The sequence below is a fragment of the Abramis brama genome (assembly GCF_963993115.1).
Source record: "Abramis brama genome assembly, chromosome: 17".
In the NCBI taxonomy this organism is placed as follows: domain Eukaryota; kingdom Metazoa; phylum Chordata; class Actinopteri; order Cypriniformes; family Leuciscidae; genus Abramis; species Abramis brama.
The window spans coordinates 4,967,525-4,983,529 of NC_139979.1; the positions used below are offsets into that span (position 1 = coordinate 4,967,525).

A 16,005-nucleotide genomic window follows, 5' to 3' on the forward strand; every position below is an offset into this window, starting at 1 on the left:
TTGAGTAAAAACTGGCACAACTCACCCCACTCTCCCCTATAGGCCTAGACGAAGTGAATGCCAGCAATCATTCAGTCAGTGACGAATTAATAAAAACATTGAGTTTATCAAAACGATACACAATTGTAGTTTAAGTTCGCGCTGAAACTATGTTTACCTTTTTTGAAATAATCCATTAAACCTGCTGAGAAACGAGGAGCGTGAACTAGAATGAGCAGTTCCACGCGCATGCCTGGGAAACTCATGAATATTCATGTAGGCTCCGCCCACTGCCTCTACAGATGCACAACTCACTTTTGCCCCACATTTCACGGTGCACTTGGTGCAAAAGGGAGAGCGCGCGAAACTTGTCACTTGAAAGCGAAAAACAGTGTTTGAGATTCGTCGCAGCAGATTCAAGCAGCTGTAGTTATGTACTTGTGTTTGTGCTAGAAAAATATACAGGACATTTGTGAGAAAATATTCTACAAGTGTGCAACTCTCATTGGATGAATTCACATACTGATTTGCAGATGAGCAAAATTTCTCCGTGACTTCACATTTTTTGATGCAGGTGTTTAAATGCGTTTTGCACCATATTCACTGCAGCAACTGTAGCAAAAATGTGAGCGTATGAGTTTCTTAATTTGTGATTTGTAGAATAGGATTTGTGCACCTGTAATGAAGAATTTGAGAAGGTGTAACTGTTGTGTTGTGTTTGTGAAAGATAAAAAAAGTCTACAAGTTTGCAACTCTTAAAACATTTCTCTCTGTGACTTCAAATTTACTGATACACATGTGTGGCTATTCTCTACAACTACAAATTTCACTGTCACGGGCGCTCAGTAGTTTTGCACCAAAAATACCTTCATAGAAAATGCCCGGTATGCCCAATGGCCAGTCCAGCCATGGGACGAGGAAGAGCAGGTGTGGAGTGTTGTCAAGGCTGGATCTGGCTTTAGGGTTTCTGGCTGATTTCTGAGTGTACTGTACATGCTTTTCATTTAGCGTTTTTTCACTGTAACCTTTTTGGCTTTTGCAGTTGGGTCACTGTATTTTCACAGTATGCAAGTGCTGAATCTACAGACATTCAATCAATATTCAGTACAATGCTATACTTGCAGTGCATACAGTAGGCTATAGCCTACAATTTATTCACCTTACACAATTAAGTTGTCACTACTATACTTTGCATTGTTTGATTTTGAGCACAAATAAAAGGGTTTTGAGGCAATTGTTTCATTTTGCCTAAAGACTGAGAGGTTCTCTGAATGTGGTTTGAAAAACTGGTTTTGTGTTTAAAGGAGAAGTTCACTTTTAAAATGAAAATTCTGTCATCATATAATCACCCTCATGTTGTTTCAAACCTGTATGAATTTCTTTCTTCTGCTGAACAGAAAGGAAGATATTTAGAAGAATGTCAGTAACCAGGCGGTTTTTGGGTCCCATTGACTTCCACAGTAGGAAAAAAATATACTATGGAAGTCAATGGGACCCAAAAACTGTCTGGTTACTGACATTCTTCTAAATATCTTCCTTTCTGTTCAGCAGAAGAAAGAAATTCATACAGGTTTGAAACAACATGAGGGTGATTATATGCTGACAGAATTTTCATTTTAAAAGTGAACTTCTCCTTTAAGGTTTTGAGAAAGTGAGTGATGGTTTCAAGAAATGTGTTTTAGCAATTCAGAAAAACTGTAATACATTTCCAGTTTTCATGAATAAACCTTTTTTTTCAACTGTAGAGGGCAGTAAAGTTTTAAACTATTGCTCCGACTGTTCCAAATCCGTTGGAAGTCCATTTCTGTCGCTTAAGCAAACAATTATGCGTTCGTAAATCATAATTATGAGATAGTCATAATAATGAAAAATTAATAATCGAAATTATGAGATACAAAGTCATAGCCTAATTATGAGATAAAAGGTCAAAATTATATTACAAAAACTACTTTTTATTTCACAATGTTTTTTTATCTCTTAATTTCCACATAGTATGTATTCATTTAAACCGTTATCTTATAATTATGACTTTATAACTATTTATGTATCGGAAATGAATCTGTATTTGAGCAGGTTTAAGCTTTTTTTTTTTTTTTAGATTAATTTGTTCATCTTGGTTATTTGCCCCCAAGCCTTGAGATTTTTGACTGAGCTTATTAAGTTCAGCTCTCCCACTGTAATAAAATAATCTTCGATTCTTCGCTGTCGTAGAAGTCTGTTATTCATTAGACGCAGTGGGACTTTTATTTTGTCAGCTTCTGTCACATTGTTTACAATCTGCACTGCTTCCGACTTCCCGCGACCCAAACAAACTTCAGCATGTTTGCACGTCAAATGTAAGTTGATATTTATCAAACGCTTATGAACACAGCTGTCATTTATTTATATCTCAATTGATGGTTTATTCTGTGTCTTTATAAGGGGCTGGCGTCTGTCATTACCTGTTTCCGGTTTAGAAAAGGTTGTATGGTTAGTTTAGCTGTAGCTGACCGGCTAACTCGCAGTTATTGAAATCAAGTCATAAGTACATTAAATCACACTTAACTTTTCACTTGTTTATCAAATAAGTTTTATATTTTTTTATCTTTAATTATATCATATCTACATATTAACACAAAAAGCTAGAATCATGAGATGTGGAATGGATCTTATTAATGTTTTTATTTTATTTATTGTTTATTTTAACACATTAAAAACGTGTTTACTTTGGCTTTAACAAACCAATTGAACTTTGGTAATGTCTCGGTAACATTTGTTTTCATTACCTTTAGCTTCATGTGCAACTTTAGTTTTTTTTAACCCTTTGATGGATGAATTATTAAATCACAAAGGGAAACTTTTCTTAATGTCTAGTTTTACAATGTGTAACTATTACGCCTATAATAATAATAATAATAATAATAATAATAATAATAATAATAATAATGATAATAATAGTAATAACAAAACAATAATGATACATTATATTATAATATTTATATTATACATTATATTATATTTATATATTTATATTATTATTAATATTACCTGATTTATTTTATTATGACGTTTGGTTACATAATAACAATACCATTTATAATAATAATAATATTAATTATAATAATAACTATAATAATTTATTATGATTATTATAAATGTATTATTGTGATTTATGGAATCAAAAGTTACATTGAACTTCAATAGATGATATAGGCTAACTCTCTCTTTATACATATGTATAGCTATATGTATCCATATACGTCTTTAAATATATTAATGAATCCAAGTATAACTGAAACATGTGAGGTGTATAAGTGTTGTATAAATTAGATGCTTTATAACTTTGCAGGCATCAGCACTGAAGAAACCACTGTCCTGCCATGTCGAGTGGCTATAAGCCAGATATCCTGTGGTCCCCCCATCACGCAGACCGTTATGTGATCTGTGACAATGAACTCAGTCTGTATCGGATCGGACCCGCAGGAAGCTCAGAAACCAAAGCTGGCGCCCTTCCATTATCCGAGGAGACGGCGGCCACGCTGCTGGCCATCAACTCCGACACCCCGTATATGAAATGTGTGGCTTGGTATCCCAAACATGAGCCGGAGTGTTTGCTGGCGGTGGGACAGGCCAATGGCCGAGTCGTCCTGACCAGTCTGGGACAGAGCCTCAACTCTAAATGTAAGGAGCTTATGGGTAAGGAGTTTGTGCCCAAGCACGCACGACAGTGCAATACGCTTGCGTGGAACCCGGTGGACAGCAATTGGTTGGCGGCTGGTTTGGATAAACATCGGGCTGATTTTTCTGTTCTGATATGGGACATCAGTAGTAAGTTATCCCCCGAAGCCGTTCCCGCCGAGAAGGTTCGCATGTCCGGGGACTCGGACTCTGGGCCAGTGGTGACCAAACCGCTGTACGAGCTGGGTCAGAACGACGCCTGTCTTTCTCTTTGTTGGCTTCCTCGTGAGCATCAGAAGTTGCTCTTGGCCGGGATGCACAGGAACCTGGCCATCTTTGACCTGCGCAACACCAGCCAGAAGACGTTTGTGAACACCAAGGCCATCCAGGGCGTGACGGTGGACCCTCACTTTCAGGACCGTGTGGCATCCTTCTTCGAAGGCCAGGTGGCGATCTGGGATTTGCGCAAATTTGAAAAACCAGTCTTCACTTTGACCGAGCAGCCCAAACCTTTGACTAAAGTGGCTTGGTGTCCCACTCGTATGGGTCTGCTAGCAACGCTCACTCGGGACAGCAACATCATCCGGCTGTACGACATGCAGCACACGCCCATGCCGTTCGGCGACGAGGTGGAGCCCACCATCATCGAGCGCAGCGTGCAGCCTTGCAGCGAGAGCATCATCAGCAGCTTCGCCTGGCATCCGTCGGCACAGAACCGCATGGTGGTGGTGTCGCCCAACCGGGTCATGAACGACTTCACCGTCTTCGAGCGCATTTCGCTGGCCTGGAGCTCCACCACTTCGCTGATGTGGGCGTGCGGACGGCACCTCTACGAGTGCGCGGAGGACGCCGGGCAGGGCTCAGCCGCTGCTGAAAAGGACATCGCCACTAAGATGAGGGAGCGAGCGCAGTCCCGCTATGGCCACGACACCGTCCAGGTGTGGCGGAACCACTTGCTGGCCGGAGGAGACGACCCGCAGCTGAGGTCGCTCTGGTACACACTCCATTATATCCTTCACTGCAACCCTGTGGCATTACAGGGGACCTTTGAACCTTTCAAAGCATATGTCAAAGTTATTGTTGAATGTCATGAAAAATGTCTTGTTGTCTCTGGATGTTTTGCTACTTTTTTACTTTATTTTTATTACATATAATATATTATAAATTATATATTATACATATAAATTATACTTAATATAATTATTATTAATATGTAATATATATGTAATACTATTTATATATAAATCATAATACATTTATTATTAATATGCATATATAATAAACATTTTATTACATTATGAATGACATATAATAATAATTGTATTATTATTATTATTATTTTGTAATCAAATATCAAAATAAGTACATATCTGTCCACTACAATAGATGATATAGAATAACACTATATATTCCAGACTAGCTTGATAAATCACCATATAAATTTTCAATCTTCAAAGAAAATGATAAATACCTTTGATGATTTGATGGCACTAAATGTAGTGATCAATTCTTCCTCAAAAAGGCTCATTGTATCACACATTTAAACAAAACTGAACAAAATGCAGACTTGTGCACATTGTCTCCCAGAAGTTGCGTAGAAGCTATAAAAATACTTTTCAGTCATTCTTTCTGAAGCAAACGTCTGTGGCATATGAGACTTGTTGTTGTTAAACAACAAGAAATCAGTTTTAACAACTGAATTAGCATGAAATTCTGTTTACAAATGTCTTTTAAATTCTTATGAATTTATCATCTGTTAATCCCTTGAGTGATTAGTTCATTTTTGGTCTGGTTCTATTTGATATCTCTATATTTCCTATGCAAGTTTTACTTATGAAGCAGTACACTGAAAATGTGGAAGAGAAGCAACAGAGCAATAAACAGTCACTCATCTACTCAGGCATCAAAAACATTGTCAAGTCCAGCTCTGGTAAGTGTAAATGACTCAATAGTCAATCACATGTATTGTAAATGAAATAGTGATTGTTCTAGAGATGAGCAAAACGTCTTTTTCTGATACAGTAAAAGTATTTCTCATTGACATCTGCTAAATGCCTCATACGCCCTTCGTGGGATCTGTCAATGGAGGCCCTCTCATGAAATGTCTCCTTCTCCCTCTCCTCTGTCAGGCACTACAGAGACACGGCGGTGCTGGTCGGGTTCAGACAGGCAGACCGATGTACCACGGTACCACAGCGAGGAGCGCAGTCTGGCCCTGCAGTTGTGTGGCTGGATTAGCCGAGGGCCTGACATCGATGTTGAACCCTTCCTGAAGTCTCTGGAGCAGGAGGGCGAGTGGGAGAGAGCGGCTGCCGTCGCCCTCTTTAACCTGGACATCCGCCGGGCCATTCAGATTCTTCATAGAGGAGCTTCCTCTGAGAAAGGTACAGGACTGGACTGGAGGAACATTGTCCAGACAGGGACTGGGGGCCTTCACAAGGACCCCCTATAACCCTATTAATAGTTTTCAGTCACGTGACTGGCCCAGAGCCCAGAAGGGCAAAACATCCATCCAAACAGGCCTGCCTGAGAAACAAAAACTAAAATATGTGAAACAAAATGCAAGATTTTGGCACTTGTGAGTCATATACAGCACGTGCTGCAGTATTTCAATCACTAAAAACATAGGGACATACTAAAACGCTGAACGTGAAAAACACTTAAAGTGCCTTAAAGCGTAACTCTCGCCAAAATGCAACCTAAGGTCTTTTTGTGAATCTACCCGAGGCAAACTTTCGTTTAAAGGTGCCTTGTGTAATGTCCGCCAAAAAATCAATTCATACTCCACATTCCATACCAGATGGGGGCAGTATACCTCCAGAATGTGAGTTGGTCTACTCTAGAGCAGTGGTTCCCAATTCCAGTCCTCGTGACCCACTGCTCTGCACATTTTGTATGTCTCTCTTATCTGACACACTCAGTTCAGTTCATGGAGTCTCTCCTAATGAGCTGATGATCTGGTTCAGGTGTGTTAAATAAGGGAGACATACAAAATGTGCAGAGCAGTGGGTCACGAGGACTGGAATTGGAAACCACTGCTCTAGAGTAACAACCGAGAAACGGCATAGTCTCTATGCTCCGCCCCTACCTTCACAGTGATTTTGAAATATTCAATTCAATTCAATTCAAATTTATTTGTATAGCGCTTTTCACAATACATATTGTTTCAAAGCAGCTTTACAGAAAGTGCATTTCAGAAATGTACATAGAAAAATACAGTTAGTTAATCATGTATTAATTTAGGGCATAAACATATCGCCAGTGTCGAGTCGTCTCTTCACAGGCTTCGAGTCGTCTCTGCACGGGTGTTGGGGCATCTGTAGTTTCCATGGGAGGCTGGATACAAACTGGAGCTGACGATCTGTATTTACCTTGGGACTAGCGTCCCGAGATAACAACAGAAAAGCAGATGGGAAATAATTAGCGTAGCTGCTGTTCATAATATTAATGCATTCAATCTGATTCAACTGTAGTAGGCTATAAAAGGTAAAATATGACATCTTCAAGCTACTCCCCTTCACCTTTACCAGTGAATATGTTCATATTCGTTTTGTTCATATTACATTTTTATTGTTAGTTTGAATTACATTAATTTGACAGACAGCATTCGCTGATGTTGACCAAGCTAGCACCAACATAACCAGAGCTGCCAACTCTCACGCATTCACCGTGAGACACACGAATTGACACTTTTCACACGCTCTCACGCCACACATCAATTTTCTCACGCACAGAAAAATCGCGAAGCAAAGAGGACACGGAGACCGACAGACTAGACAGAGCAGGTTAGTTATGATATAAAAAAATCTCAGCTCTCAGATTCTGTCAATTTTATTACGTTTTGGCAATTGTAAATGTTACACGACAGATCCCTAGCGCACATGAACCGATCATCTCTACTAATAGTAAAAAAACACAAACACTGCTGAAAGATACAGTAGGCTAGGCTACGACTTACCAAAATGTATTCCTCATACATAATATCGACCAATCAGTGTTTTTTATCAGCGTGAAGAGGTCAATAACACAGCTGGAGAACAATTATGTCAGATTTACCTCAGGAAAGCCATTTAATAAACATAATATAGGTCACGTAGTTGGCAAGAAAAAAAGAGCTATAGAGATTGTGCTATATATGTGTACTATATTACAATACTATATTTATGTACGTCATATATACGTTTATCGAACAGCCTTCGATACATTTCTATGTTATAACTTCCCGAAAAAACTACACAAACATATAAAACAAACTTCTAACGAAATACTAACAGCATCTTACTTACCAATCCAAAAGAAATGTTGCAAGTTCGGAGTCGAACCTCATTTCTTTCATGTCCATTAGTTGTCTGGTTCTGTTCCTTTTTTTATCAGATTTTATTTGAATGTAGTAGTGGGCTGTACTTTCCACATGATTGACATCAGGTTCAAGTACGCCCACAAGCCGTGCGAGTTATTCGTGTATTGCATGTTTGGCTGGTGGTTATGTTGCCCGCATACCGCCTCCCATGGCCGAAACTGGTATTACGACACCTGTCGGGCCGTCGCTAGTAATGCTAATGTTAATTCAGGTTGATATCTCTGCAGCACTGTAACTTGTCATTTTTTTAATGACATCATCGTTCTTATTTCTTCTCATTCTTTTGATGCGTGTAGCTCATTTTTTGGATATTTTTAACTCAATTCTGACACATGGCACCTTTAAAAGCATAATTAGGATGGAAACGCCATTTTTAAGATTGAACGTATTTTAGTTTTAGTCAAATTGCCTTTTGAATGGGAGTGCATGGGGCACGACTATGATAGCATCAAAAATCGCTATTTTTAAAACACTAAGAAGGCTCGACGCAACATGAAACTTTGCTGGAAGTGTCACCAGGGGCTCTACACATCAACTCCAACATTGAGAACATTGTTTGTGTACACAGAGTTTACTAAAACGAAAGATTTTGAACAACTCACTGTAGCTGTTTTTGTTTCCGGCCGCCGGCATTTTGTCAGTCAAAAATAGTCGATCTCCGAATGCGAATGAACTGACTCTGAATTTTAGTATTGCTTCTTATATGAGGATCCTTTTTCACTAATATTGATTTTCACTAACGACAAAACAACAAATTATCCGTGAATTTATATGGAACTAAGCTTTAGGAGCTTTCCATCTTTACTCTCCGTTGCATTCGGAGATCGAACAGTGATATTAAAAGATCAAATTCATTATACACTATTGATGATGCATGCATCCTATATACAAGTAGATGAGTGCCATGTTAGTGCCACTTCCAAAAGATTTAGCCATTTTGAGCAATATTGCTGTTATTTACCTCTTTAGTGTTCACACTAACACTCCAGTCTGCAACTTTACATGCATCAAAATATGATGAACAGTAAAAAGATGAATAACTACATAGAAAGTAAGAGTAAACTGTTTGGACTGGAGAAAATGCCTCTATTTACTGATAATGATATATAATTAATCTCATGATATTACTACATGATATTAGGGAGTCATGTAAATTTAAGATGCTATCTGAATAATTTTTAATTGCTTTTTCATGTAGAAAAATAGATGTCAGTGTTTCCCTGAGGGATTTACATGAAGTCTGTTCCCTCCTTTGTGCTCGGATGAATGCCAGGCTATTATACGGACTGTGTAAAACTCAGGCTAGTCAGAAATGGTGTACGCCATCAGCTGCCTGTTTGCTATCAAAAGCGGTTCTTATATACTTAATAAAATGACAAAAGCATGGCTTACATTACACAATGATATTTTGTTAATATTAAATTAACCCTGAAGCTGCAGATACATATGGCATATGGAGCTGTTTGCTTAACTTTCATAATTGCCTGTTGTTTGGGTTTTAAGTATAATTAGTTTTGGCTCAGAGGTTTTAGAGAACAAATATGATCTTTGTAAAGGGTGTGGTTTTTCACACATACTGCCACCACTTTTGTCTTTTGTCTTTGCAGTGTTTTGTTTGCACTCATGCAAACAGCATATGATGTTCTAACGTCTTTAGACACAAAAGGGGATGTTTCACAGGATGTCCACAGAGCTCTTTTGCATACAATTGAAGCATATATTAACCAGTGGGCTGAAGAGCTGCTTCTTGAATATGTGAAGATGAGGTGGAGAGGAAGAATTTCAGCAAACAACGACTTAAATTTCAGTCTATAATATATCAGGGTTATTGTCGTTAACTAAAACTATTAAAACATTCTGTTTCTAACCCTAACCCTAAATCTGATATAAAATAAAAGTAATAGTTGAAAAAACTTAATCTAAACGAAAATTTTAAATGTTGAAGCACTAAAATTATTACCTGGAAATAAATAAATAAATAAATAAATAAATAACTAAAACCAACTTAAATAGCAGTATAAAAAAAAAAAAAAAAAGAATAAAATGAAATGAAATGAAAATGTCATATAATGAAATTACTAAAATTAACATGAAAACTAAAAATATAAAAATGAAAGCTAATTCATAATATTAGTAAAACTTATAATAAAACCCAAATAGAAACTTAATCTAAACGAAAATTTTAAATGTTGCCTTGGCAAAAAACTGAAATAAGGTAAAGTTGAAGCACTAAAATTATTAACTGGAAATAAATAACTAAAACCAACTAAACCCAAAATAAGTAATAAGTATACTTATAATAAAACCAAAATAAAAACTAAAATTAAACTGTATCATTTAAAGCTATCATATGGCTTCAGAAAAAGTGCACAAGTCATATGGACTATTTTTATGTTACTTTTATGATGGTTTCGTTTTGTTTTTTAATTATTTTTGGACCTCGGCAACCCCATGCTTTTTGTTGAATGGAAGATCAGTTTGGAGATTCATCATAAGAAAGAAATGAATTTGGAATTGTTTGAGTATTTCTCCTTTATTCTCTGCTCAGGTGATCTGAATCTGAACGTGGTGGCCATGGCTCTGTCGGGCTACACCGATGAGAAGAACTCCCTGTGGAGAGAGATGTGCAGCTCTCTCAGACTCCAGCTGAAAAAGCCGTACCTGTGCATCATGTTTGCCTTCCTCACCAGTGAACCTGGCGCGTATGACGGGGTCTTGGTATGTTCAAAGAAAAAACTAGGCAGAGTATTGAGCTTAAATGAATATTCAAGGTTGCACTGAATTTAAAATATGCAACTATCTCATTGTTTTGAATTGCTGAATATCCAGGCTCTTTATTTTACAGTATGAGAGCCGTGTTGCTGTCAGGGACAGGGTGGCCTTTGCATGCATGTTTCTAAATGACGCTCAGGTAAGGCCCGTTCACCCCTCTGTTCATCCAAGTGCCACTGATGTGCTGTATGTAATATACTTTCATTTTTTTTCCTCCCTTAAGTTGCCTCGTTACATAGACAAGCTGACCAATGAGATGAAGGAGGCTGGTAACCTGGAGGGAATCCTGCTTACAGGACTGACCAAAGATGGAGTCGATCTCATGGAGAGTTATGTAGACCGAACCGGAGACGTGCAGACGGCCAGTTTCTGCATGCTCAAGGTAACCGGAATCCAGAAACTGAACACGATAAAGATGATCTGCTCTCTGATGGATGTTTGGTATTACATATACTACCATTCTCTTATGATCACCAGTGCTGCATTTGTTTGATCAAAAATACTGTAAAAGTTATTTAAAATAACTGTTTTAATACATTTTAAAATGTAATATATTCCTGTGATGGCAAAGCTGAATTTTCAGCATCATTACTCCAGTCTTCAGTGTCACATGATCCTTCAGAAATCATTCTAATATGCTGATTTGCTGCTCAAGAAACATTTCTGATTATTATCAATGTTATAAACAGTTGTGCTGCTTCATATTTTTGTGGAAACCATGATTTTTTCCCCAAGATTCTTTGATTAGCTAAAAAATCTGCATTTATTTGAATTTAGCATTTTTTGTAACATAAATGTCGGTACTGCTACTTTTGATAAATTTTTGCATCCTCAAAATATCTTACCTTAAACTTTTGAACAGTAGTGAATATTACAACAGAAACAGAAAAAAAATTAATGAAGATGTTGATTAGATCAGGACAGAACGGAGCCCCTAATGGGACGTGGTGGTGGAAAAAATATGAGATGGGAGGAAAAGTGATAAATCAGTGCTTTTGCATTCTCTCGCAAAATATTTGCGTTCCCCGAGAAACTTTTGCATACGCTTTGTGTTCTTTGCGAGTTGACACAATTTCTTGGGGGAACACAAAACATTTGTGAGAAAATGCAAAAGCCTTGCCAAAAGTTCCTCTCATATTTTTTTCTTCACCATGTCGTTTTAGAGCCTCCGTAGGACAGACTGAATGTAACTAAACCAGGAAAACTGGTGTGCATTCAGGTCTACTTCACAATAGCTGTGGTGAGTTGGTAAAAGGTATGTGTATCTGCTGTTTGTTGTGGTAGGGCTCCCCAGGAGAGGTGCTGAAGGACCCTCGGGTGCAGTGCTGGATCGAGAACTATCGCAACCTGTTGGACGCCTGGAGGTTTTGGCACAAACGGGCTGAATTTGACATTCATAGGAGCAAATTGGATCCCAGCTCAAAACCACTTGCACAGGCTAGAATCATATTTTTTCTACCAGCTGTTAAGTTTTGATTAAGCATGCATGATACGACCACTGACCAATGTATCAGTCAGTGTTTTTTTTTTTTTTTAAATTATCATTCTGATTTAGCTAATGCTGTTATTTTTTGTGAGGCTTGTTTACTATCAAATAAAATTCTAGAATGCATTTTTTTTTTATATGGGAGCGACTTATAATGTTGTTTGTGAGCCATGAAAAATGAAAAATAATTATCAGTGCATTCCTAGCATAAAATATCATTTTTGGCTGCATCATTCAGCTTAAATTTAGTCTTTATGCTGGCTATTTCTGATTTTCTTCTATTATTTTTTATTTATTCTGATCTGTGCAGGTGTTTGTGAGCTGTAACTTCTGCGGTAAGTCTATATCATACAGCTGCTCGGCGATACCACACCAGGGCCGTGGATTCAGTCAGTACGGGGTCAGCGGTTCGCCCACCAAGTCAAAGGTCACCAGTTGCCCTGGCTGTCGTAAACCCCTTCCACGCTGTGCCCTCTGCTTAATGAACATGGGCACCCCTGTGTCCAGCTGCCCAGGTAACGGACAGATCATTTAAAGTTCCTCTTGATAAATGGTATCATAATGCCCACATGTGTTCAGCTCATTGTGAGACTCATCTCATCCATCTTATCAGCAAAAGCAGATGAGAAAGCCGATCTCACACGAGACAAAAAACTTGCACAGTTCAATAACTGGTTTACCTGGTGCCACAACTGCCGGCATGGTGGTCATGCGGGTCACATGCTCAGCTGGTTCAGGTAAGAGTCATATTCACCCATATTATGGCATTTATTTGATGGCATTACAAATACAAATACACTACTGTTCAAAATTTAGTTGATTTGGGGTTAATAAGTTTATTTTTTATTTTTTTAAATGTATCCCTTTATTCAGCAATAGCCCTATTTGGATAGTAATTGTTTCTCATGGGGGAAGACATTATTAATATTTACAGGGGTTAGTCAGTGATTTTTATTGTTGTCCGAATCCAGAATGTCAGTGTTTTTCTCCCACCACCCGTGTAAAAATACCCAGACGAATTACCTACTGTTTCTTGACAAACACCAAGGTCGTGTGGTAATTTAATTGCTGTTCAAATCCAAATCTCTGAATTTATTAGAGGATCAATCCAAAAATCATTTTGTAAATCCTTTTTGACCACTGCTAAGCAACATACGGTAACTGTTGCACTTCTATGTAATTTGCATGAATTTTAAAGATGTACACTTTTATTACTGTAATGCTGGAAAGTATTTACAAGATCAATATTTCATAACTTCTCCACTACATTTGTTCTCCATTATTATTGCCATTATTATGGCAGCAACAGGTATGCAATACAATTTAAAAATATTTATTATATACAGTTATGAACATAAACCAAGAAGCCAAGTATATTGTTTACCTTATTTAAATTAACTTGTTGCATTAACTTATTTCTGCTATTTACCATTTCAAATATTGTATAACACACCGTGAAAAAAATTGCCATACGAATGCATGAGTTTTATAACTGAGGTGCCATGCAATATTTTTTGTCCACATGAGAAATAATTACCGTCCGAATAAGGCTAATGATGCATTAAATGTATCAAATGTGACCGTAAAGCCTTTCACATCAAAAGTTATTTTTCAAATAAATGCTGTTTATTTGAAAGTTGAACTTTTCAACTTTTGAAGCATGTTAGAATGATTTCTGAAGGATCATGTGACACAGAAGACTGGAGTAATGATGCTGAAAATTCAGCTTTGATTACAGGAATAATTTTTTTTTTTAAATATATTTTCAAATAGAAGAGAGTTATTTTAAATTGTAATAATATTTTTCTGCATGTTTGATCAAATAAATGCAACCATGGTCATCAAAAGAGACTTCTTTCAAAAACATTACAAAATCATACCGACCCTAAACTTTTGAACAGTAGTCGTGTGTAGTATGAAGTACAACATTTTAATATTGTATATTCTTTCCTTTCAGAGATCACAGTGAGTGTCCGGTGTCGGCATGCACCTGTAAATGCATGCAGCTGGACACCACAGGCAACCTGGTGCCTTCTGATAGTGTATAAAGGCCTATCTGCCTTTGTTTTCCAAGTTAAATCTGCCATGTTACTGGAAACCAGCTACCAACACTAGTACTGTAAGTGATGAGGGAAAAGATCTCACGGTTTCAGGAGTCAAGGACGAGCGTATGTGTCTTTCTGAAGTGATCTGTACACCTCACTTGCATTGATGTCAACGACAGGTGCTCTATTGTCACAGGAACCAAAGCAGTTAGACTGTTAGGATTATGTTACCCATGATTAACTCACCCACCCATGGGCAGTTGTGCTTCCTGAGAAAGTGTCCATGTGAATGTCTGACCATAGCATCTGTGATTCAGGAGCAGGAATTTCAATGAATAAAACTATTTCAGTATTGAGTTTAGAGACAGGAAAAGGGATATTACAATAATTTCAACATGACGAGTTTGAATACATGTGAGAAATGTTTTGTTGATGTCTTAGAAAGTGCTTTCACGTGGTCCATCACTACTTCCATTACTTGCCTTTGAGTTAAGCGTTGTTTAAAAATTCATTTGTCAGAGATCATACTTCTTTAAAAGGAACCACCATCGTAGAGGTGTTGTACATCAGGTTAAGGGAAGCCCAGGTCAAGTGAAATGATTCTCACTGGAAAGTTGTAAAAATAAAATTGTTTGTTTTAAAAAAAAAAATGCTTTTAACAAATAACACAGTGATTTATGTTGTTTAAAACGTGTACGGTTAACATTAGTTCTGGCTAAGTGTTGCATTTTTTGGATCTGAAGGTAATGTAAAATGCTGTTTTGTAGTTCTTACCTTAATTTATTGCACAATCAATGCAACAACTAAACATCCTAACTATTTAAATGATTGTCTTTATTTTTGGAAAAGCAAAAAAGAACTTCCATTGAGGACTAATGTTATTAAAACACTTTTCTGAAGGAGTTTTGAATTAAGTATTTGTATTTTTATTTTTTTATTTTTTGCTTCAATGTGATTTTATACAGATTTTCAGTGTAATGAACCACGATGCATCAGCAGTAATTAAGAAATGAAGTGTTCAGATCAAGTTCCAAATCTTACTGTAAGAACATGTCTGAGTTAAAGCTCACCCCAAAATCAAAGGACAAAATAAGCCTATTTTAAGGACTATTCCAGTTTTTATGGATTGTGACATTTTCAAGACAATAAAGCCATTGAAACTTTTTTTAGTCCTAAGAAATACAATTTGCATTTGAGACATGGGACTCAGGACTTTCCTATTGTTTTCCTGCAAAGCTTTTTTGAAAAGCATGTGTAATATATGGTAAAATATGGTCTGTGGTTAACATTAGTCTCACGTTTTGTTCTGCAACATAAATTGCAGTCATACCTCTAATTCAGATTTGAGTTATGGCTGTAATTTATGGTGTAGAACAAAACAAAAAGAAATTCTTGAAGGAACCCATGACAACATAGCCTTCCCTTGGAGACTTTGGATGAAAAATGTGGTTTGTCATGAGAACTAATATAATTTTCCTATCAATGCCATCATACTGAGCATCAGACCCATGACTGCTTCAAGAACACAAATGAGATTTGAGTTTAGGAAGAGAAGCTGGTGTTCGGTTAGTAATGATTAATTAATTGTGCCCTATTACTCACACAATTTACATACAACAATGTAATCTGTGTATGGACTACTTTCATGATGTTTTTGTCATTTCTGGAGCTCAACAAATCTCTTCAATGGAAAATATCAGCATATG

General features: G+C 37.2%; 1 protein-coding gene across 1 annotated transcript; it reads left to right on the forward strand.

The window, feature by feature from the left end:
• The first annotated feature begins 2,235 nt into the window (after positions 1–2,235).
• On the forward strand, positions 2,236–15,201 carry mios (missing oocyte, meiosis regulator, homolog). The gene is made up of 11 exons (XM_084089291.1): positions 2,236–2,315; positions 3,308–4,644; positions 5,468–5,566; positions 5,766–6,020; positions 10,545–10,714; positions 10,842–10,907; positions 10,992–11,150; positions 12,053–12,205; positions 12,565–12,769; positions 12,868–12,991; positions 14,212–15,201. The coding sequence occupies exons 2-11, from the start codon at positions 3,339–3,341 to the stop codon at positions 14,300–14,302; spliced, it is 2,628 nt and encodes an 875-aa protein (XP_083945417.1). The 5' UTR covers positions 2,236–2,315; positions 3,308–3,338; the 3' UTR covers positions 14,303–15,201.
• The last annotated feature ends 804 nt before the right edge of the window (positions 15,202–16,005 follow it).

What these genes read in the sequence shown, in the direction of transcription:
- mios (XM_084089291.1), top strand. Translation starts at nt 3,339, where the DNA reads ATGTCGAGTGGCTATAAGCCAGATATCCTGTGGTCCCCCCATCACGCA. An exon ending in GCGCGTATGACGGGGTCTTG is followed by an intron (nt 10,715 to 10,841) that starts GTATGTTCAAAG and finishes TTTATTTTACAG; the next exon opens with TATGAGAGCCGTGTTGCTGT. An exon ending in TGTTTCTAAATGACGCTCAG is followed by an intron (nt 10,908 to 10,991) that starts GTAAGGCCCGTT and finishes TCCTCCCTTAAG; the next exon opens with TTGCCTCGTTACATAGACAA.